This window comes from Mytilus galloprovincialis, chromosome 14, assembly GCF_965363235.1.
Source record: "Mytilus galloprovincialis chromosome 14, xbMytGall1.hap1.1, whole genome shotgun sequence".
NCBI lineage: Eukaryota > Metazoa > Mollusca > Bivalvia > Mytilida > Mytilidae > Mytilus > Mytilus galloprovincialis.
In genome coordinates this window covers 43,792,183-43,816,905 of record NC_134851.1, presented here as the reverse complement: position 1 = coordinate 43,816,905, position 24,723 = coordinate 43,792,183, and the positions used below count along the sequence as shown (strand labels likewise).

Genomic DNA, 24,723 nt, shown 5'->3' with positions numbered 1-24,723 from the left:
CACATTTTCAATTAATCTATTAGTGCAAAATCTGAAAAAAAGAAGTTTTTAAACTGAAAAAAAATCACAAAAAGTGAAATTAATATACATGACATTACAAGTACTTTGACAGAACTGCATGAAGAGTTTTCTACTTATCTAAATCTTAAGTTTGAGGGAGTCAAAACATTACCCAATTAGATCTTTAAAGACTTTCTTGGATTCCTTCCATGTTTGCATAAGGACTATAACATTTAAATAGCTTGGGATGGTCAAATGCATTTTATTCTTATCCAACACAATGTTTGTATAAATAGTGATTGTGAGTTATGATGACCAGGGTGGTTTTATAACAACCTCGACTACACATAACGGTCTTGCATAAAATGGGAAAAATGAACAACAAAGAGAAGATAACTCACGACATCCATTAGTTTCATCACTTTTATCTGGACAATCTGGATGTCCGTCACATTCCCAAGATTTAGGTAGGCATGTTCCGTCTTTACAGGCAAAGAATTCACGACCACAGGTTACATCTGAAATAAGATATAAATTAAAAAATTCTTTTTAAGCACTACAAGGATTTATCTCCCCTTAAAAGTTGAAAAATTGATTCTAAAAAAATATTTGGTTTTTGTTTAAAAATTTTGGACTAATGTAGCAATAAATTACTTATTTTTCTTTATACTAATAAATAGTCTTACATATAAATTGTAAATTTGTCTCAAAATTAGCAGATTTAGGCCAAGACCTATTATGAACTGCTTTTGTACAATCCCAGATGGCAGTTTACAGTGAATCTACCTAAATAACTATAAAGAGAACTTAAACAAGGGAGATAACTTACTACAATCTTTCTCATCTGAGTTATCCCCACAATCATTGTCTGTGTCACACATCCAACTATTTGGTATACAACTGCCACTGTCACAACGGAATTTACCAGCAGGACAATCTACAATATAAAAAATTCAATTTACTACTGTACATGTAAATTCAAAAATTATTGCGTGCATTTATTATTGCGATTTTGTCATTTTAGACATAAATGCAATTTTAATTTTTACGGTTTTGAGAAAAATCTTGTTTCATCCATATAAAATATTTCAAAATGCGAGTTTAAATTATTGCGTTTACATCTCTGTCGCATTTTTTGCAATAATAAAAGCCTCACATTAGTTTACAGTATTCATTTCTTAGTTCTAACAGGCTGCATCATTGCCAGAAGTCACAACTGGTAACACATGCTGTTGCAACACATGTCCCTGCAAATGGTAGCCAAAATAATTTGTTGACAGCTCAATTCAGGTCTCTTCAAGTTCATTTCGGTTTTATAGTCGGACTATCCAAAAGATATTGCGGACTAACTTCTACCTATTGTACATTTACAGTTCTGCTGACCGTTTTGCTTTCACCTTGCATCAAGTATGGTATGATGTATCTGGCGGTTCCAAGATCGATAGTGCTGTTGTTACTGCTTCTAAAGATGGCATTATTAGTGGCAATGTGTGTGGTGTTGTCCAGTGTAACTTGGGATCATCTTGGTTAAATCCTTCGTTGTAGTCAATCCGGCCTCATATTTGAGCATAAAAATCAATGTAGCGGTAACTAATTTTGTAAGAACAAGACCCAATACAAAAGTTTTAAATCAAAATGGTGAAAAATATGTTAAGTAGGGTATATGTATTGAATATCATATTGTAATAAATCATATTTATCTTAAACATTTTGAGCTTATCTTCCCATTTCTAATATATACACCTATAGTCGCCGTCAGCTGAAATTCGTAGCGGTTATCGGTAAAAATAATCTAAACTATCAATCGCGTTTACTCGAGATATAGTTTTTTACATTCCATTCAAAAATCGCATTTAGAAAAACCACTACTGACCTACCTTTTAAGTGATCGCACTGTAATAATCCTGACCTTCACATTTTCCAGAATATTTTCCATTGTAATTCCGCCATCTTCGTTTCTATGAGGATCATTTGTTTACATATGACATTCGTCACTGTACGCAGTTTCCTGAAATGTTCCTTTCATTGATGTGATAATGTTTCCCGCGCTTTATGCAAATTTTATGAAATTGAACTCCACGGAAACACTTCCGGTAAAAACAATGGCTGATTCCACCATTCAAAATCGTCTATGAAAAGTGAAGGTCAGGATTATTACAGTGCGATCACTTAAAAGGTAGGTCAGTAGTGGTTTTTCTTTTTGCGATTTATGAATGGAATATGAAAAACTATATCTCGAGTGAACGCGATTGATAGTTTAGATTATTTTTACCGATAACCGCTACGAATTTCAGCTGACGGCGACTATAGTTTTGCATTAAAAAAAACAGTTTTTATCAAACCATTATACATATGCGCTTTTACCTTTACTAAGACAGCTTTCCCCCATCAAACCATTATGTATACATACTTTTACTTTTACTAAGACATTTTTCCTTCGTTAAACCATTATGTATACATACTTTTACTGTAACTAGGCCAATTATTCCCTATAAAACCTTTAATTATACATACCTTCACTTGCAGGACAGTTTTTCTCGTCATTGCTGTCCCAACAGTCAATGGTGCCATCACAGATCCAGCTATGTAATATACACTGAGATGTTGTATTACATGGTACCACAGTCTCCTTTGTGTCACCGAATGAATCAATGTCACATGTTAAATCTAAAATCAAAGAAATAAACATAGAAATATGATTGATTGATTATTGGTGTTTAAGGGGGTAGACTTTGGTTCAGGGAGATAACTCTTTAAATCAGTTATGCGTTTGTAAAAGTCAAGTTTCATCAATGTTTTTTAAGCATTTACCTGAAACAGATTGGAAATAATCTATGTATCCTAGAAGCTTAGAATATATTTTTGAAAATGGTTGACACAAACGTACTGATGATTTTAAGAGTTATTTCCCTTAACCTAGGTCTACCTCCTTAATATACTCCAAATTCAAAAATCAACTAATCAAAATACTTGATTTGCTATTTCAATCACTAATTTTGTACTCCAAATACCGAGTAAAGTTATATGACAGAAAGGCCTGAAATAATGACTAAATCAGTGTGGCCATTTTTGATTGGTGGAGTAGAGTGTTAGGAGAAATCCATTAACCATCAGCAGGAAAAAACATACAAATAAGATGTTTAGATACTTATTTGTTTTTTTACAGTAAAGTTTTCTCTTTGTTTTCAGTCAGTAAGAATATAAATTGTGTATAAAATAGCTGTGTGCATGTGTCAAAAATAATCAATATGTCACATGCATGTAAAATCAAATACTGTCTTGAAGACCAAATCTTCTTTTAAGTGATCATATCTAAGGGAGATAATTTTCTTTCTTTTTTATTTTTGCATTCCATACATTTATCTAAGATGGCACATAATTTAGCAAACGAGATAAATGAGCAAATAAAAGGAAAATAAATATTGAATGTGTCCATGGGATACAAATCATGCCACCATTTGCATATAACGTTATATAACTTTATAAAGGGGTATAACTCAGAAAGGTAAAAGAAATGCCACCCAAATTTGAACTTGATCTTTGTTTTATGGTATAGGCTTTGTGTATAAGTTTCATAACATTTGGTTGAGGCAAACTTAAGTTAAATAACAAAAAAGAAACATTCAGCAATTTTTTTCAGTTGTAAAGGGGCATAACTCTAGAACAGTAAAACTGACACCCCCAAGTTGATCTGTATTTTGTGTTAATAAGCATAGTGTATAAGTTTCATAAAATTTGATTGAGGCAAACTAAAGTAAGAGTAAAGTTAAAGAACAACAAGAATGTGTCCCCAGTACACGGATGCCCCATCTGCATTATCATGTTCTATGTTCAGTGGACCATGAAAATGGAGGGAAATCTCTAATTTGGCATTGAAATTAGAAAGATCATATCATAGGGAACATGTGTACTAAGTTTCAAGTTGATTGGACTTCAACTTCATCAAAAACTACCTCTACCAAAAACTTTAACCTGAAGCGGGACGAACAGACCAGAAAACATAATGCCCATAAATAGGGCATAAAAACCAATTTCGGAACGTATGGATGGACAAAGGGAACACTTAATACCCCCTCTGATAAAGGAAGATAAACTTACTACAATTAATTTCATCTGAGTGATCGCTGCAATCTTTATCTCTGTCGCAGACAAATGACTTTTGAATACACGCTCTATCGTTGCACATGAACTCTGTCTCGGTGTCACATGTACAGTTGAACTCGTCAGAATAATCACCACACTCATTGATACCATTGCATCTAAGCTTGAGTCCCAGACATTTGTCATTGTCACATTTGAATGTTCCTGGTGGACATTGCATTTTTCCTGGGATCATAAAATCAAAATGATAACTCAATATATCAGTAGAGGATTGTAAAGGCAGTTTCATCAATACTTTTAAGCACTTATTTGAAACAAAAGTTTTATACAGTAAATTAAGAAATTACTGATGAAATTTGCAAGGTGAACGCATTGTTGGATGATTTTATTCTAAAATTCATATTTATCATGAGAAATGTAAAATAAATAAAAATTTGCCAATCAAAAAGGGGGGACATACACCCTCTACATCCCCTCACCCTTTGTCACCCACTGAGCACACCAATTATTTAGAAAAACCTTTACAGAGAAAAATATAGATGAACTTACTGCAGACAGTTGGAAATTCATCACTACCATCTAAACAATTGGTAACATTGTCACATAGAGCACTTTTGGGTATACACTTTTGTTTGTCGTGGCACACAAAATCTGTCTTTGAACATCTGGCATCTTTTGATACACAAGTTTTCCCATCAGGCAGCAGTACATTTTTAGCATCACTACAGGTACAGTGTGCTTGGCCATTTTCTTTCACATGACATAGATCAGAACATCCAAAAGCATTCTCATAACATGGATTTTGTGAACCTGCAAGAAACAAATGATTTGGCTCTTCAACGTTTGAATAGAGTTTAGGATTTTCAAATATTTTGGCCTCAAGGGTTAATAAATAGGCATTAATTATTGAAATGCATATCTGGTGCAGTAAAATTGGTACGGTTGATGTAATAATAATATTTGGGATGTAAATTTGAGAAAGCTAGTATTGAAGTACTCATAGTACTCAAGAACTAAGTGATACATGAACTTGTAAACTCATATAAATTGATGATAGATATTTGAGCAGAAGTATTATTATCTTACAACAGTTTTGATAATCCAACAAAAGAAACTATCTTTTATTAAAATCCAGTCTAAGAAATAGGTACCCACAAAAAATCAATGAATCCAGTTTTTCTTTTTGGAGCTTTCGAGTCTTATTTGTAATTAATTACTGTGGATTCATTACTGTTCCTGGTAACCAATTTAAATGGATTCCAAATTTGTCTAAATCAATCAAATCCTTTCAATAGAAAATTTAAAGAAAATCAGTGATATTTCATGTTAAATAACATTGATTGTTGGTGTTTTAACACCACCTTTGGACTCTTTAGTGGCAGACAGTTTTTATTAATAAAGGAAGCTGTAGTGCCCAGAGAAAACCATGACATTCGATAGGAAGCTGTAGTGCCCAGAGAAAACCATGACATTCGATAGGAAGCTGTAGTGCCCAGAGAAAACCATGACATTCGATAGGAAGCTGTAGTGCCCAGAGAAAACCATGACATTCGATAGGAAGCTGTAGTGCCCAGAGAAAACCATGACATTCGATAGGAAGCTGTAGTGCCCAGAGAAAACCATGACAATCGATAGGAAGCTGTAGTGCCCAGAGAAAACCATGACATTCGATAGGAAGCTGTAGTGCCCAGAGAAAACCATGACATTCGATAGGAAAACTGACAATTCTAGTCAATCAAGATTAGAGATGAGTGCATCCACAGAGTGAAAGGTTAGAACTCACAACTTCAGTTTCAACTGGCTAGTGATTACAGTAGAAGAACTTCTTAGACCACTGACCACTGAGTTAGTGATGTCTATGGGGGCAACAAACATTAAATTGGATTTCACTGTTTTTTTACTTACAAACTTCCGCATCTTTAGCATAGACGGCAAGTCCCATAGGCTGTCTGTCTAGCTTGTCTCGAAGCACAGAATGAATGTTCCCATCATATTTATTGACTCTGGCAACAGCTCTCAACATCCAGTCAGTCCAATATATATAATCTCCATAAATGGTCAGACCAAAGGAATGCTGGGGGAGTGTGGTAATTATAACCTGTAATAAACAAATACATGTATATTCAGACTTCTTTTAAACTGAGTTTTATTGTGGGTATTGCTGTGTGTTTGTTTTTTCTTCATTGGCTAGAGGTAAAGGGGGAGGGTTGAGATCTCACTCAACATGTTTAACCCACACATTTACTAGCCTGTCCTAGGTCAGGAGCCTCTGGCCTTGCTAGTCTTGTATGATTTTTTTGATTTTTTTTTTCATTTATATCTTTCAGGGTTTACTATGACATTCATTATCACTGAACTTTTTATTTTAGGGACCAGCTGAGGCCCAACTTTCACTGTGTTTAAGACAAATTGGTAGCCTTCAGCTGTTACATGGTCGTTGGTTGGGTTGTTGTGTCTTTGACATATTCCCCATTTCCATTCTCAATTTTACATAAGCCTCAAAAAATATTAGGTTCTCAGTTTGCATCAAATTAAAAACACTTCAAACCATGCAGTGTGAAATGAAATGAGGCCCCTATTAAGTTTTAGGGAATGCTTGGAATGAATACCTCGAAGATTGACATTCGTTTCAACATACAATAAATAAGCAATTGCAGAATTATCAAGGCAATGTTACAGCATATAGTCCTAGGTATAAAATGATGTGGAATGAGTGACAATTAGATATCTCTCCATACAAGTCACAATTTGTAAAAGTAAACCATTAAAACAAGTCACAATTTGTAAAGTAAACCATTAAAAGAAATTTGGATGTCATCTCTGTGACAGTGAGGCTCATCTAGCTTTAAAACTCATTGTGTATACATGTAAAACCTTGTCTATAACATTTCATGTGTAAATGCACATTTCTAAATGACCGCCTTTTAACTGACCTCACGATTTTTTCCATCAAAATCAGATCTCTCAATTTTATCTAATCTTGCATCAGACCAGTACAGGCGCTGTGCTTTGTGGTCTATGGCCAAACCGTTTGGTGTTCGGATATCCTCTGTTATTATTGATACCACATCCCAACCATCCATTGTTGACCTTTGTATTCTTGGCGACAAGTCATTCCAATTTGTCCAAAACATCCTCCTGTAATACATTCAATGTTAAAATACAATACTACTAAAAGAAAAAGGTTTAGTGACACAACTGCTTACTGAAAATGAAGACACACAAATCTGGATTGATCTTTCAAACTAGTGATTTCTTAATCTTCAAAAATACAACAGTTATTTTGGTTACATTTTAGACAACTACACTGTTTGCAAACTTTGAAGGGCACAGCACCAAATCTGACTTAATGGTGAATATGATGGCATAACTGATTACATATGAAAAGCAACTAACATTTCCCATGCAAAAAATAAGGCTGCTTTTAACCCATTTTTATTCATAATTAAATTCTTTTCTTATAATCAAGTCAAAATCCTTTAATTCATTTCCAACTAATTTCTCAAAATTGTTTTAACACCTACGGGTGCGGGAATTCTCGCTACATTGAAGACCCATTGGTTGCCTTCGTCTGTTGTTTGCTCTATGGTCGGGTGGTTGTCGCTTTGACATATTCACCATTTCCTTTCTCAATTTTATTACCATTTTCTTCAAAGATGGAAATGTGGAAAAACTTTCTTTGACAATTTTACCTGAGATTCTATTTATTTATTTGGATAAAGCTTCTTGCTTACTAATGTTTCATCTTTAAATGTTAATTTTTATGAATGTAATAAGTGATTTAAACTCTGATATTTTATAATTTGCAGGGTACAACATTACAGAACTATTATAATGCATACCTTGTGCATTCGTCCAGTACAATGGCCCTTGGGTGATCACTAGCTCCTAGTTGTACAACAGGCTGTACAGGGCCTGCCTTTGTTCCGTTGCTTATTAATGGTACACGACAAATAGATGAGTTAGTGTAACTTGTGTAATACAAGTATGGGTTATCTTCATCATGCATGTATGCTAATCCTTCAGCTGAACCGACGGCTAAAATACACAAAAGAATAGTATGTGACATATTTTTACCCCCAAAAGAATCAAATGGTATGCTGAACATATCTTTTATCAAATTCCTTAACTAAAAAGAGTAATTAAAATTGAGAATGGAAATGGGGAATGTGCCAAAGAGACAACAACTTGACCATAGAAAAAAACAACAGCAGAAGGTCACCAACAGGTCTTCAATGTAGCGAGAAATTCCCACACCCAGAGGCGTCCTTCAGCTGGCCTCTAAACAAATATATACTAGTTCAGTGATAATGAACGCCATACTAATTTCCAAATTGTACACAAGAAACTAAAATCAAAATAATACAAGACTAACAAAGGCCAGAGGCTCCTGACTTGGGACAGGCGCAAAAATGCGGCGGGGTTAAACATGTTTGTGAGATCTCAACTATTTTATTGTACAGTAGAATTTGGTGATATTTGCAGGAGATCAATATTCATGGATTCCATGGTTAAAGGTAAGGCTTGAATTCAAATGTTCTACAAAGTGAAATCTTTCTACCGGCTTGCAGATTTCAGACAAACAATGAAATCAAATATCCATGAAAATTCCATTGTTTTTAATCCTTTAAAACTTGATCTCAACAAAAATAAATGAATCCACTTTAACCTGTATATAAGTGTTCTTCACTGAACTAGTATATATTTGTTAAGGGGCCAGCTGAAGGACGCCTCCGGGTGTGGGAATTTCTCGCTACATTGAAGACCTGTTGGTGACCTTCTGCTGTTGTTTTTTTTCTATGGTCGGGTTGTTGTCTCTTTGGCACATTCCCCATTTCCATTCTCAATTTTTTTCAGTACTTACAGTCATTTCTAGAGTCAACTTTGTGCCATCAAAAACAACATGTTGAATATCTCCATGCTTAAAATTACCAAAGAACAGACACTTGTTGTATAAAGCATACACCTGTCTTTAGTACTTTTAATCAATTTATACATTCAATTTTGTGCTATCAAAATCAACATGTTGAACATCTCCAAACTCAATACCACTTATGAAGCATTTGTTTTTAGCATGAAAAATAATTTTGTCTTTAATACTTACAATCGATTACAACAGTAAATTCTGGCCATTAAAATGAACGTATTGAACATCTTCAAAATTAATACCACTTACGAAACATTTGGGTGTTGTATAAAACATAATTTTGTTCGCAATACTTACAATCTATTACAACAGTAAATTCTGTGCCATTAAAATGAACGTATTGAATATCTTCAAAATTAATACCATTTACGAAACATTTGGGTGTTGTATAAAACATAATTTTGTTCGCAATACTTACAATCGATTACAACAGTAAATTCTGTGCCATTAAAATGAACGTATTGAACATCTTCAAAATTAATACAACTAACGTAACATTTGGGTGTTGTATAAAACATAATTTTGTTCGCAATACTTACAATCGACTACAACAGTAAATTCTGTGCCATTAAAATGAACGTATTGAATATCTTCAAAATTAATACCACTAACGAAACATTTGGGTGTTGTATAAAACATAATTTTGTTCGCAATACTTACAATCTATTACAACATTAAATTCTGTGCCATTAAAATGAACGTATTGAACATCTTCAAAATTAATACAACTAACGTAACATTTGGGTGTTGTATAAAACATAATTTTGTTCGCAATACTTACAATCGACTACAACAGTAAATTCTGTGCCATTAAAATGAACGTATTGAATATCTTCAAAATTAATACCACTTACGAAACATTTGGGTGTTGTATAAAACATAATTTTGTTCGCAATACTTACAATCGATTACAACATTAAATTCTGTGCCATTAAAATGAACGTATTGAACATCTTCAAAATTAATACCACTAATGAAACATTTGGGTGTTGTATAAAACATAATTTTGTTCGCAATACTTACAATCTATTACAACATTAAATTCTGTGCCATTAAAATGAACGTATTGAACATCTTCAAAATTAATACCACTAACGAAACATTTGGGTGTTGTATAAAACATAATTTTGTTCGCAATACTTACAATCGACTACAACAGTAAATTCTGTGCCATTAAAATGAATGTATTGAACATCTTCAAAATTAATACCACTTACGAAACATTTGGGTGTTGTATAAAATATAATTTTGTTCGCAATACTTACAATCGATTACAACATTAAATTCTGTGCCATTAAAATGAACGTATTGAACATCTTCAAAATTAATACCACTAATGAAACATTTGGGTGTTGTATAAAACATAATTTTGTTCGCAATACTTACAATCTATTACAACATTAAATTCTGTGCCATTAAAATGAACGTATTGAACATCTTCAAAATTAATACCACTAACGAAACATTTGGGTGTTGTATAAAACATAATTTTGTTCGCAATACTTACAATCGACTACAACAGTAAATTCTGTGCCATTAAAATGAACGTATTGAACATCTTCAAAATTAATACCACTTACGAAACATTTAGGTGTTGTATAAAATATAATTTTGTTCGCAATACTTACAATCGATTACAACAGTAAATTCTGTGCCATTAAAATGAACGTATTGAACATCTTCAAAATTAATACCACTTACGAAACATTTGGGTGTTGTATAAAACATAATTTTGTTCGCAATACTTACAATCTATTACAACAGTAAATTCTGTGCCATTAAAATGAACGTATTGAACATCTTCAAAATTAATACCACTAACGAAACATTTGGGTGTTGTATAAAACATAATTTTGTTCGCAATACTTACAATCGACTACAACAGTAAATTCTGTGCCATTAAAATGAACGTATTGAACATCTTCAAAATTAATACCACTTACGAAACATTTGGGTGTTGTATAAAACATAATTTTGTTCGCAATACTTAGAATCAACTACAACAGTAAATTCTATGCCATTAAAATGAACGTATTGAACATCTTCAAAATTAATACCACTAACGAAACATTTGGGTGTTGTATAAAACATAATTTTGTTCGCAATACTTACAATCGACTACAACAGTAAATTCTGTGCCATTAAAATGAACGTATTGAACACCTTCAAAATTAATACCACTTACGAAACATTTAGGTGTTGTATAAAATATAATTTTGTTCGCAATACTTACAATCGATTACAACAGTAAATTCTGTGCCATTAAAATGAACGTATTGAACATCTTCAAAATTAATACCACTTACGAAACATTTGGGTGTTGTATAAAACATAATTTTGTTCGCAATACTTACAATCTATTACAACAGTAAATTCTGTGCCATTAAAATGAACGTATTGAACATCTTCAAAATTAATACCACTAACGAAACATTTGGGTGTTGTATAAAACATAATTTTGTTCGCAATACTTACAATCGACTACAACAGTAAATTCTGTGCCATTAAAATGAACGTATTGAACATCTTCAAAATTAATACCACTAACGAAACATTTGGGTGTTGTATAAAACATAATTTTGTTCGCAATACTTAGAATCAACTACAACAGTAAATTCTATGCCATTAAAATGAACGTATTGAACATCTTCAAAATTAATACCACTTACGAAACATTTGGGTGTTGTATAAAACATAATTTTGTTCGCAGTACTTACAATCGACTACAACAGTAAATTCTGTGCCATTAAAATAAACGTATTGAATATCTCCACGTTGAATATCGCTGAAGAATAGACGTTTGTTGACCACATCAACAGTCATGCCAATAACATTTTTCATATGATTTTCGTTTTCAATCTTCCACAGTGGTCTCTGGATACCACCATCCATGTGTGTACTCTCAATAGATGTCACTTTAGAATACAGCAAAAAGGCATCATGATCTACAAAAAAATCATGAGATAAATAATAGATACTTTTATCTTAAAAACAACAACAAGGGTGATTTTTTAACAACCTTATAGTTGTAAATTTTTGTGTCATTGGGTCTCTAGTAAAGAGCTGTCTCATTGGCAATCCTACCATAGACTACTTTTAGAGTCTTGCACTATTGTTTTTTATTTTCAAATAAATAAATTTGGTGTATTTACTGTTTTCTGATTGGTTAAAATTATTAGTTTTATTTTCAATGTTGTCAATTTTGATGGCGACACGCCCACTCTGACATTGTGTATTCATACGCTAACATGTGTGTACATTGTTATTGTTAATATAAATAATATAAAACGTTCTTTAAGCCTTATTTTTGATACAAATTAATTTTTATTTTGATTTTATTGAACCATAAAACTCATTTTTGACTCTTCACATTTTACATAATCTGCTTCGCAGATTATTCAATGTGAAGAGTCAAAAATTAGTTTTATGGTTCAATAAATTCAAAATAGATAATAGCCATTCATTAAATGTTCTATATCAAAACTGGACGTACAGCAAGAAAAGCTCACTTACTGATACTCTCCACATATAAAGTTATGACAAAGTCTATGCTTTGCATAGAGAAAGCTTGGAAATATATAATTCAAAATTGGTGAAAATAGTACACAATTAGTTATTTCAACAGAGGAAATAGATTCTAGAGTTCATTTATCGCATACTAAATATTTTTTTCTTTCATATTGTTTTGTATACTTCAAGGTCTGTATACAATCCATGTTTTATCAATAGGTAATACATATTAGACCCATTCACACTCGGACATTTATATTGATTTAAACTAGATCTGTTCACTTTAGATCAACTTAAGTCAAATGTGAATGCTTTGATTCTATCTTAAAATAGTCTAACGTAAACACCGAAAGATGTAGTTTACTGTAGTTTGAATCAATCTATGGTCAACAGATCAACTTTAAATGTGAAAGAAGATAGAGTTAGAAATGTTATTACTTGTCAGGGGCGGATACAGACATTTTATAAAAGGGGGGGTTCCCAACCCAGGATAAAGTGGGGGAGGGGGGTTCCAGCTATATGTCCCCATTCAAATGCATTGATCGGCCCCCAAAAAAAGGGGGTTCCAACCCCCAAAACAGCCCCCCCCTGGATCCGCCAATGCTTGTAACAGCATTTTCGTGTATATTGTTAACATCTTTTGTCTCTGGTGGATATTTGTATCTTTGTTAATCAAACCACATCATAAATTAATAATGCATTTGCAATGTGCAATGGGAGATGATCAATTCATATTGGTTATTTCTAATTTCTTTATTTATTTCTTTTCTAATTTCTTTATTTATTTCTTTTTTACAAGAAGAAGAAAAATCTATTTAAAAAACTGGAGAATGTGTCCATGGGACTCCCCCCTTTCCCTGGAGGCATAAAAGGGGCAGTAAATATGACCTCATCCAAATCTAAACTTGATCTGTTTTTGTGGAAATAAGTGTTGTGTATAAGTTTCATAACATTTTGATATGGCAAACTAAAGTTAGAGAACCAAAACCAATTTTGGGCATTCATAGGCAAGGATGTACAGACCAACAATGGTAACACTTAATGATATTTTTTGGTATTTGAAAAAAATAAATATATATATGTGAACATTTCTTACCTTCACAAGTTCCATCTTTTGCCAGTTTGCTATAAGAACAGGAACATGATGGCATACTCCCACCAATATATATGTGAACATTTCTTACCTTCACAAGTTCCATCTTTTGCCAGTTTGCTATAAGAACAGGCACATGATGGCATACTCCCACCAATATATATGTGAACATTTCTTACCTTCACAAGTTCCATCTTTTGCCAGTTTGCTATAAGAACAGGCACATGATGGCATACTCCCACCAGTATAGAAACACAGCTGTTGGCAACTTCCATTCAGACCACCACCACAAGGATTTGACTCTACAAAATTAAAAAAAACAAGGTGATGTTTCTATATTGAAAAACTATGAAATCATTCAAGCATGATATATAGGTCAAAATAAAAAAAAGTTCAGTACTTTACAATGTAGTCCTTATAAGCACGGACTGCAAACTTCTATTTAGATCACTACCACAAGTATTTGATTCTACAAAGTTCAAACCAGGTGCTCCGCAGGGCGCAGCTTTATACAACCGCAGAGGTTGAACCCTGAACGGTTAGGGCAAGTATGGACACAACATTCAGGCTGGATTCAGCTCTAAATTTGGATTGTGATTAAATCGTTGACACATCATAGGTTTCTGACACAGAATGAATGTGGTTTAATGAATTTAAAATTTTTGTATTGCCTTTGTGGAATTCACTATGCTGTTGAATATTAATCCTCTCAAAATATGTTTGAAGAAATTTTCTTTTTATTTATGAAATCTGAAATGAAAAAAATTGAACACCCCGCCCCCCCCCCCCCCCCAAATTTTTTTTTCACATTCCCCTTTCCCTTTTTCCAAAACTGATCTCAATTCAAATTTCTAATGGAGTTTGCAACAATAACTACTCATTTAAATACATCATAAAATATTAAAATGTAAACCAGTTGCTTCGCAGGGCGCAGCATTATACGACCGCAGAGGTTGAACCCTGAACGGTTGGGGCAAGTATGGACACAACATTCAAGCTGGATTCAGCTCTAAATTTGGATTGTGATTAAATAGTTGACACAGCATAGGTTTCTGACACAGAATGAATGTGGTCTAATGAACTTAAACAAAAAATTTTGCCTTTGAGCAATTCACTATGCTGTTGAATATTAATCCTCTCAAAAAAATATTTGAAGAAATTTTCTTTTTATTTATGAAATCTGAAATGAAAAAAATTGACCCCCCAATTTTTTTTTCACATCCCCCTTTCCCTTATTTCAAAACTGATCTCAATTCAAATTTCTAATGAAGTTTGCAACAATAACTACTCATTTAAATACATCATAAAATATTAAAATGTAAAAAAAGTGCTTGTTATTACTGAATGGTAAAGATTGTTTTAATCTATCAGTTGGTAGTAAAAGTGAATATACATTGTATATTGTATAAAACAATGATTTAAGTTGATTCAACTACTATTCTGGACAAAGAAAGATAACTCCAATTGAAATCCAATTGGAATTTCTTGCTATTGCACAATATTGTGCAATTAGATATTTCTTGCTATTGTCCAATACTGTGCAATTGAAAATATTTGCTATTGCACAATACTGTGCAATTGAAGATTTCTTGCTATTGCACAATACTGTGCAATTGAAGATTTCTTGCTATTGCTGAATACTGTGCAATTGAAAATTTCTTGCTATTGCACAATACTGTGCAATTGAAGATTTCTTGCTATTGCTGAATACTGTGCAATTAAAAATTTCTTGCTATTGCACAATACTTAATATAATAATTTTGGATCCTGATTTGGACCAACTTGAAAACTGGGCCCATAATAAAAAATCTAAGTACATGTTTAGATTCAGCATATCAAAGAGGCCCAAGAATTCAATTTTTGTTAAAATCAAACTAAGTTAATTTTGGACCCTTTGGACTTTAATGTAGACCAATTTTAAAACGGGACCAACAAATAAGAATCTACATACACAGTTAGATTTGGCATATCAAAGAACCCCAATTATTCAATTTTTGATGAAATCAAACAAAGTTTAATTTTGGACCCCGATTTGGACCAACTTGAAAACTGGGCCAATAATCAAAAATCTAAGTACATTTTTAGATTCAGCATATCAAAGAACCCCAAGGATTCAATTTTTGTTAAAATCAAACTAAGTTTAATTTTGGACCCTTTGGACCTTAATGTAGACCAATTTGAAAACGGGACCAAAAATTAAGAATCTACATACACAGTTAGATTTGGCATATCAAAGAACCCCAATTATTCAATTTTTGATGAAATAAAACAAAGTTTAATTTTGGACCCTTTGGGCCCTTTATTCCTAAACTGTTGGGACCAAAACTCCCAAAATCAATACCAACCTTCTTTTTATGGTCATAAACCTTGTGTTTAAATTTCATACATTTCTATTTACTTATACTAAAGTTATGGTGCGAAAACCAAGAAAAATGCTTATTTGGGTCCCTTTTTGGCCCCTAATTCCTAAACTGTTGGGACCTCAACTCCCAAAATCAATACCAACCTTCCTTTTGTGGTCATAAACATTGTGTTTCAATTTCATTGATTTCTATTTACTTAAACTAAAGTTATTGTGCGAAAACCAAGAATAATGCTTATTTGGGCCCTTTTTTGGCCCCTAATTCCTAAACTATTAAAACCAAAACTCCCAAAATCAATCCCAACCTTTCTTTTGTGGTCATAAACTTTGTGTCAAAATTTCATAGATTTCTATTAACTTAAACTAAAGTTATAGTGCGAAAACCAAGAAAATGCTTATTTGGGCCCTTTTTGGCCCCTAATTCCTAAAATGTTTGGACCAAAACTCCCAAAATCAATCCCAACCTTCCTTTTGTGGTCATAAACCTTGTGTTAAAATTTCATAGATTTCTATTCAGTTTTACTAAAGTTAGAGTGCGAAAACTAAAAGTATTCGGACGACGACGACGACGACGCCAACGTAATAGCAATATACGACGAAAAATTTTTCAAATTTTGCGGTCGTATAAAAAAGTGCTTGTTATCACTGAATGGTAAAGATTGTTTTAATTTATCAGTTGGTAGTAAAAGTGAATATACATTGTATATTGTATAAAACAATGACTTAAGTTGATTGAACTACTATTCTGGACAAAGAAAGATAACTCCAATTGAAAATGTCTTGCTATTGCACAATATTGTGCAATTAGATATTTCTTACTATTGCGCAATACTGTGCAATTGAAGATTTCTTGCTATTGCGCAATACTGTGCAATTGAAAATTTCTTGCTATTGCACAATACTGTGCAATTGAAGATTTCTTCCTATTGCTGAATACTGTGCAATTGAAAATTTCTTGCTATTGCACAATACTTAATATAATAATTTTGGATCCTGATTTGGACCAACTTGAAAACTGGGCCCATAATCAAAAATCTAAGTACATGTTTAGATTCAGCATATCAAAGAAGCCCAAGAATTCAATTTTTGTTAAAATCAAACTTAGTTTAATTTTGGACCCTTTGGACTTTAATGTAGACCAATTTGAAAACGGGACCAAAAATTAAGAATCTACATACACAGTTAGATTTGGCATATCAAAGAACCCCAATTATTCAATTTTTGATGAAATCAAACTAAGTTTAATTTTGGACCCCGATTTGGACCAATTTGAAAACTGGGCCAATAATAAAAAATCTAAGTACATTTTTAGATTCAGCATATCAAAGAAGCCCAAGAATTCAATTTTTGTTAAAATCAAACTAGGTTTAATTTTGGACCCTTTGGACCTTAATGTAGACCAATTTGGAAACGGAACAAAAATTAAGAATCTACATACACAGTTAGATTCGGCATATCAAAGAAACCCCAATTATTCAATTTTAGATAAAATCAAACAAAGTTTAATTTTGGACCCTTTGGGCCCCTTATTCCTAAACTGTTGGGACCTCAACTCCCAAAATCAATCCCAACCTTCCTTTTATGGACATAAACCTTGTGTTTAAATTTCATAGATTTCTATTTACTTATACTAAAGTTATGGTGCGAAAACCAAGAAAAATGCTCATTTGAGCCCCTTTTTGGCCCCTAATTCCTAAACTGTTGGGACCTCAACTCCCAAAATCAATCCCAACCATCCTTTTGTGGTCATAAACCTTGTGTTTAAATTTCATTGATTTCTATTTTCTTATTCTAAAGTTATTGTGCGAAAACCAAGAATAATGCTTATTTGGGCCCTTTTTTGGCCCCTCATTCCTAAGGTAGCAATAAACAGTTAGGAAAAAATACTAAAATTTGCCCTTATGAATTTTACCATCCCCCTTTCATTGCTTTCTTGCAATATCAAGCTTACTGTTTGTGTCATATATGGGCATATGTATGTAATCAGAATCTTCCATAGATTTTATATCCAGTATATAAAATGGTAAAATATAATTTCTTTTTGGTGTATCCATGGCAACAATCTGCATTTATTTGTTATAAAATATTGCAAAAAGAAGGGGAAAGATGTCACATATTTCCACAAAATTTGGCTAAAAGTAGAATTTCAATCATTTGAAGTAATACCTTTTCTGAAACTGTGTACATATATCATTCAGCAAATCCAATGAAAATCATATGTCTTTCATCTCATTTTTTTGTAAAATTGCGTCAAAAACTTCGCGTAGAAAAAGAGTGTTTGTAAACAGTACATTAATTTCTGGACCGATGGCCGGTCTAGCTATGAAAATACGGATGGTCAAACAGAAAACAGCCCATAAAACATGTAAAAAATAATCTTGATGAACTTATAAACCATCTTTGAAGACTAAATTAGCACTCATCTGTCTAAAAATGATTTTTATTACACAATAACTTTCCTATTTTAAAAATCCACAGGGACCAAAATGCGAAACTAAACTCCTAACTGTGTATTGCTACCTTAATAGTAAATATTTTTTTCAAATTCTCTCTTTTAACTTATTTCCTGAGTTCTGCTAGCTAATACGAGTAAAATGGCCTTTTATTTTTGAAAATTGGTTGAGTAATGAATATTTTATGAAGGTTAGCAGTTGACACTGAAACGTGACAAAAACTGATTTTAAAGAAAGGTGCCAAGTCAAAGTGTAAAATCTTGTCTCTACCTCAATTTTTAGCCAAATCTTAAAAACTGCACCTCTTTTGTCAGTTTTTTAATGTTGAATATCTTAATAAGATCTCTGATGATGCAACATTGTATAACATTTAGCAATTTCAAGCATAAAAATGTTAATCTTTATGCTTATTGCATACCAAAGACTTGATTAAAAAACTTGGTGATAGGGAATCAATTTCTTACATCTGATTTATCTATACATTTAATATATGCCAAAATGTAACATGAAATCTTGATAAAAACAATAATTTGATATATTCGCAAGAAAAAAAAACAACGCGTTCAATACTTAGGCTACTACATGCAGCCCAATCCATCAGAAGCAAGAGTTAAGCCGATAGAGTACAAATATAAGCCTTGTGTCAAAATGTCTAATTTTGGTTGCTAAGGACTGTAAACAATAAAATTGACATATATTGTCATTCTTAAACACTTCATTTACTCAGAAGTTGATTTAGAATCTAAATATCAATAGATTTGTGGCATGAAAAGTCTTAAATTATACAATTCTGAGCTTGGTAAGTATGCCGGTAGCAATAAACAGTTAGGAAAAAAATACTAAAATTTGCCCTTATGAATTTTACCATCCCCCTTTCATTGCTTTCTTGCAATATCAAGCTTACTGTTTGTGTCATATATGGGCATATGTATGTAATCAGAATCTTCCATAGATTTTATATCCAGTATATAAAATGGTAAAATATAATTTCTTTTTGGTGTATCCATGGCAACAATCTGCATTTATTTGTTATAAAATATTGCAAAAAGGGGAGGAAAGATGTCACATATTTCCCCAAAATTTGGCTAAAAGTAGAATTTCAATCATTTGAAGTAATACCTTTTCTGAAACTGTGTACATATATCATTCAGCAAATCCAATGAAAATCATATGTCTTTCATCTCATTTTTTTGTAAAATTGCGTCAAAAACTTCGCGTAGAAAAAGAGTGTTTGTAAACAGTACATTAATTTCTGGACCGATGGCCGGTCTAGCTATGAAAATACGGATGGTCAAATAGAAAACAGCCCATAAAACATGTAAAAAATAATCATGATGAACTTATAAACCATCTTTGAAGACTAAATTAGCACTCATCTGTCTAAAAATGATTTTATTACACAATAACTTTCCTATTTTTATAATCCACAGGGGCCAAAATGCGAAACTAAACTCCTAACTGTGTATTGCTACCTAAACTGTTGGAACCAAAAATCCCAAAATCAATCCCAACCTTCCATTTGTGGTCATAAACCTTGTGTCAAAATTTCATAGATTTCTATTTACTTAAACTAAAGTTATAGTGCGAAAACCAAGAAAATGCTTATTTGGGCCCTTTTTGGCCCTTAATTCCTAAAATGTTGGGACCAAAACTCCCAAAATCAATCCCAACCTTCCTTTTGTGGTCATAAACATTGTGTTAAAATTTCATAGATTTCTATTCACTTTTACTAAAGTTAGAGTGCGAAAACTAAAAGTATTCGGACAACGACGACGCCAACGTCATACCAATATACGGCCAAAATTTTTTTAATTTTTGCGGTCATATTAAAAGGAAGATGTATCTATATGATGCCTAGATGCTTTTATATTGAAAACCTAGGAATTCACTTAAGCGTGCCATGTAGGTCACAATAAAAAACCGTTCTAGATCAGTATATGACAATCTAGTAAGATAGAAAGTAAGGCACCAAAAAGGCAAAGATTACATTCACTAACTATTGGAAACTAAAAGTTAACATTTAATTCCATTTAAAACTTTTACTAAGATTTGATCATATTATTTCTACAGGCCTTGGTGGCCAAGTGGTCAAAGTAGTCAAACATTGGCCAGTCAAGCTAAGGTTGCAAGTTCAAATCTGATTCATGGCAGGTGCACTTGACTCCAACCTTAATTGACTAAGACAGTCATTTATCCTACTGAAACACACTGGCTTCTTCCACGATGAAAACTGACCGCTATGAAATTCACAATAGTGTCGAAAGTGAAGTTTAACACTAATCAATCAATATCATTTCTAAAGTCTTTTTATCATGCTATTTAAGGGTGTACTCACCTGAAGGTCCCTGTAGACTTTTGTCAAATGCCTTAATGTCTGTGATCTGTAGTCCCAAGTTCTCTCGCAGTATTTGTACATCACTTCCATCATGCTTGTCAGCAAATTTAATTGTACTATTTTTGTTCACTCTATAACAAAAACAATTATTTATTAAGAGAGTAAATCATTGTGAAAATCTTATTTTTACCTTATGTCAGTCAAAAATTAAAATAACATTTTTCAAAATAGAGAAAAATAGAAGATTTGTCTCTTCTGATGGATTTGAAAAGCACTCACGCATCAGCATCAATCTGCTGAGGGCTATTCCAGTATGGGGGGGGGGGGGGGGGGGGGGGGGGGTTGGAAGGCACATTGTATTAATAATACATGGGTGATGGGTATCAGAGCAACTTTTCACACTATAATGCACTATAATTCTCAATTACAATTGTCTGGGTGGCGGGTGCTGACAAAAACTGCCTTCCAACCCCCCATACATTTTTTTCTGGAATAGCCCTGACCAAATATGAAACCTTTCTATTGAGTCATTCTCAAAATAGATCTGATGTTAATATCAAATATGCCTATATATGTTTGACTATATATTTATAATTCTTTGACAGTACTGTGGATTCATTTATTTTTCATGGGTATTAATTTTCATGGATTGAGGAAAACTTGCATTTTTGTGGATATTTCAAATGGTGGTTTTTGGAAAAGTCTGCATTCATGACTGTAGAAAATTTGAAATTTGTTGTACATTTAAGTTTGTGTTCCAAAGTACCCACGATATCCATGTAGATTGGTATCCAAAGAATGTTAATGAATCCACAGTATCTCATCATTAATGGTTGTACTTTGTAAATACAGCTGTTTCTCAAGCTAAGCCCCTTTTGGGGGAGATATATAATATTCCTAGATATTTTTTTTAGGTTCCGAGATACAATCTCTATGTTTCTCAAACAACGCCCCTTTTAGGGAGATATATATTATTCCTAGATATTTTTTTTAGGTACTGAGATACAATCTCTATGATTCTCAAGCTACGCCCCTTTAGGGGAGATATATATTATTCCTAGATATTTTTTTTAGGTTCCGAGATACAATCTCTATGTTTCTCAAGCTACGCCCCTTTTGGGGAGATATATATTATTCCTAGATATTTTTTTTAGGTTCTGAGATACAATCTCTATGTTTCTCAAGCTACGCCCCTTTTGGGGAGATATATATTATTCCTAGATATATTTTTTTTAGGTTCCGAGATACAATCTCTGTTTCTAAAGATACGCCCCTTTTGGGGATATATATAATATTCCTAGATATTTTTTTTATGTTCTGAGATACAATCTCTATGTTTCTCAAGCTACGCCCCTTTTGTGGAGATATATAATATTCCTAGATATTTTTTTTAGGTTCCGAGATACAATCTCTATGTTTCTCAAGCTATGCCCCTTATGGGGAGATATGTTATATTCCTAGATATTTTTTTTAGGTACTGAGATACAATCTCTGTTTCTCAAGCTACGCCCCTTATGGGGAGATATATAATATTCCTAGATATTTTTTTTAGGTTTGGACATACAATCTCTATATTTCATCTCAAAGAGAGATAACTTAAGAATGTAACCAGTATAAATGCACATGGTAGGCTGTGAAATTCAAAGAAAGACCTAAAGTGAAGTGAGGGGTAGTGCAGAATTTTAGTATAAGTTTAAACTCTTAAAAGTTATGGTCATATAAATGTTGAAAATATGCAGCACAGACCTATGTTTTGACCTTTAAACAAAAAAAGTGCATATCAACTTTGCATTCTAGAATATAATTTTTAACGAAACTTCATCGTTATAGTTTTATAGTGGTATAGTTTTAGCTGTAAAGGGAGAAAGAGAAATTGCATTGTCTTTATTTTTGTCTTTAAGGTGGTACCTAACACTACAGGGAGATAACTCTGTAAAATCAGCTAAACGTTTTAATTACGTTGCGTTGTTAAGGGAATACTAAGCTTCTCAGTGATCAAAATTAGTGTTTGTCAAACTGCTATATAACCAGTGTATTTTTTCTGATTAAATGGTTAGTTAAAATTTTTTGAAATTTTTTATATTTTTGTCAAAGGGTCAAAGTAAATACTTTGTCAAAATGTTATGAAAATTAAACGAGCCAAATTAATTTTAGTGAAGGTGTTGGGTACCACCTTAAATGCAACCTACAGTACTTACAGTTGAGCCCAATAAATATGGTCCTGATACACAGTTAATCCAACACAAGAGTCAACTTTCGGCAAACTTGAATTATCCAGTTTAACATCATTGATATTGTATCTGATGATTCTTGTACTGACAGCATCCCACCAATATAGACAATTATCATGGTAGTCTATCGTTAAATGTTTAGGTTCCATTTCTGATGTAATCACCAACTCCTTTTGCTGCGAGCCATCCATTCGACCTTGCTTAATTGAATATTTCTGATCAGCATAGTTTATCCAGTATATATACCTGAAATTGTTAATAACTTTTTTAATAATAATAAATAACCCATTAAAAAAAAAAAATTTGTGGAGTTTATGTTAAAACTTCTTAAAGTATTGAAAAAATTTGTCAAATGGTGTAAAACAGTGTAAAGTTAATAACAAATGTGTGTTTTGTATATAACTGTTGAGTTAAGCATTTTTCAAATTGTTTTTGATGTTTGTTTTTGTGATTTAGTGGTTGTCGTTTGTTGCTGTTTGTCATATACTGTGGATTCATTTATTTTCGTGGGTACCAATTTTCGTGGATTGAGGGAAACTTGCATGTTCGTGGATATTTGAATTCGTGGTTTTGGCAAAGTCTGCATATAATCCTTTAGAACATTTGTATTTCGTTAAATATTTAAATTCGTGGTTTCCCTGTACCCACGAAATCCATGAAAATTGGTATCAAACGAATATTAATGAATCCACAGTATGTTTTTCCCTTCAAGTGTTGTACATAAATCAGGGCATTAGTCATTTGTTTTTGTTTTTGTGCAGTGTGTTACATTTGACATTTTGGTGCCTATTATAGCTTGCCTTGTAGTATAGGTTATGTTCATTGTTGAAAGCCATGTGGTGACCTATATTTTTTATTTTCTACATCATTTTGTTTTCTACTGGGGAGTTGGTCTATCAGCAATTACACCACATCTTATTCTTATGGATGTACTTAGGTGAGGTGAGGTGAAAATTAATAAATCAAGAATTTAAAATTGATACTATTAGCCGGTAGAGCATGAGTTAAAAATAAAAATAAGCTAAAAATATCCATAGGTCATGGACCTCCTTTTCGAGATATTTGAGATTTAAAATATGGCGGGAAAAGGCTGACTCGGACTTTTACATATATTTGCATTGGTATCATTTGGGTCTCAAAACAAAAGAAAGAAAATCAACAATCTTCTAAAATTTTGGTAAATGACCTTTCATGAGCTATTAAGTCTTATATGAAAAAATAAATGGGTGTTATGGGGCAAAATATTTTACCTTGTATTGTATGGAAATACACCAAGGAGTCCGAACATTTGCCACGAGTTCCAAAACCTCACCTAAGTACATCCTTATATAAACTCTATGTTTCTTTTTTTGTTGATCATGTTGTTGGATTGCTGTCAAACTGACATCATGTAATAAAAAACATTTCAATACAGATTTTAATGACTTACCCATTCACAGGATCAATGACAATCTCCTTTGGATTTTCTCTCTCTCCGTGAACAATGACATAACGTAAATTACTGTCTAATTTGACCACTTCTATAACATCATGACCTTCATCGACCCAGTACACATTACCTGTAACAGAAAACATATTATTTATGGTACATTGTACTGATAAAACACAAACTCACAAGAATGTGTCCATAGTACACAGATGCCCCATCCACACTATCATTTTCTATGTTCAGTGGACCGTGAAAATGGGGTAAAGTCTCTAATTTGGCATT

At 32.6% G+C, this 24,723-nt stretch overlaps 1 protein-coding gene across 1 annotated transcript in view; it reads right to left on the bottom strand.

The window, feature by feature from the left end:
* Positions 1-24,723, bottom strand: part of LOC143058894 (prolow-density lipoprotein receptor-related protein 1-like) — a 93,139-nt gene that overhangs the window by 44,928 nt on the left and 23,488 nt on the right. Inside the window, exons 22-34 of the mRNA XM_076232372.1 lie at positions 24,442-24,571; positions 22,980-23,258; positions 20,782-20,912; positions 13,811-13,933; positions 11,746-11,973; positions 7,944-8,139; positions 7,035-7,239; positions 6,007-6,199; positions 4,651-4,911; positions 4,099-4,326; positions 2,515-2,667; positions 830-937; positions 402-518 (exon numbers count right to left, since the gene is read on the bottom strand). Coding sequence (XP_076088487.1) covers positions 402-518; positions 830-937; positions 2,515-2,667; positions 4,099-4,326; positions 4,651-4,911; positions 6,007-6,199; positions 7,035-7,239; positions 7,944-8,139; positions 11,746-11,973; positions 13,811-13,933; positions 20,782-20,912; positions 22,980-23,258; positions 24,442-24,571 — 2,352 coding nt within the window. The remainder of the gene's footprint in view (positions 1-401; positions 519-829; positions 938-2,514; positions 2,668-4,098; positions 4,327-4,650; positions 4,912-6,006; positions 6,200-7,034; positions 7,240-7,943; positions 8,140-11,745; positions 11,974-13,810; positions 13,934-20,781; positions 20,913-22,979; positions 23,259-24,441; positions 24,572-24,723) is intronic.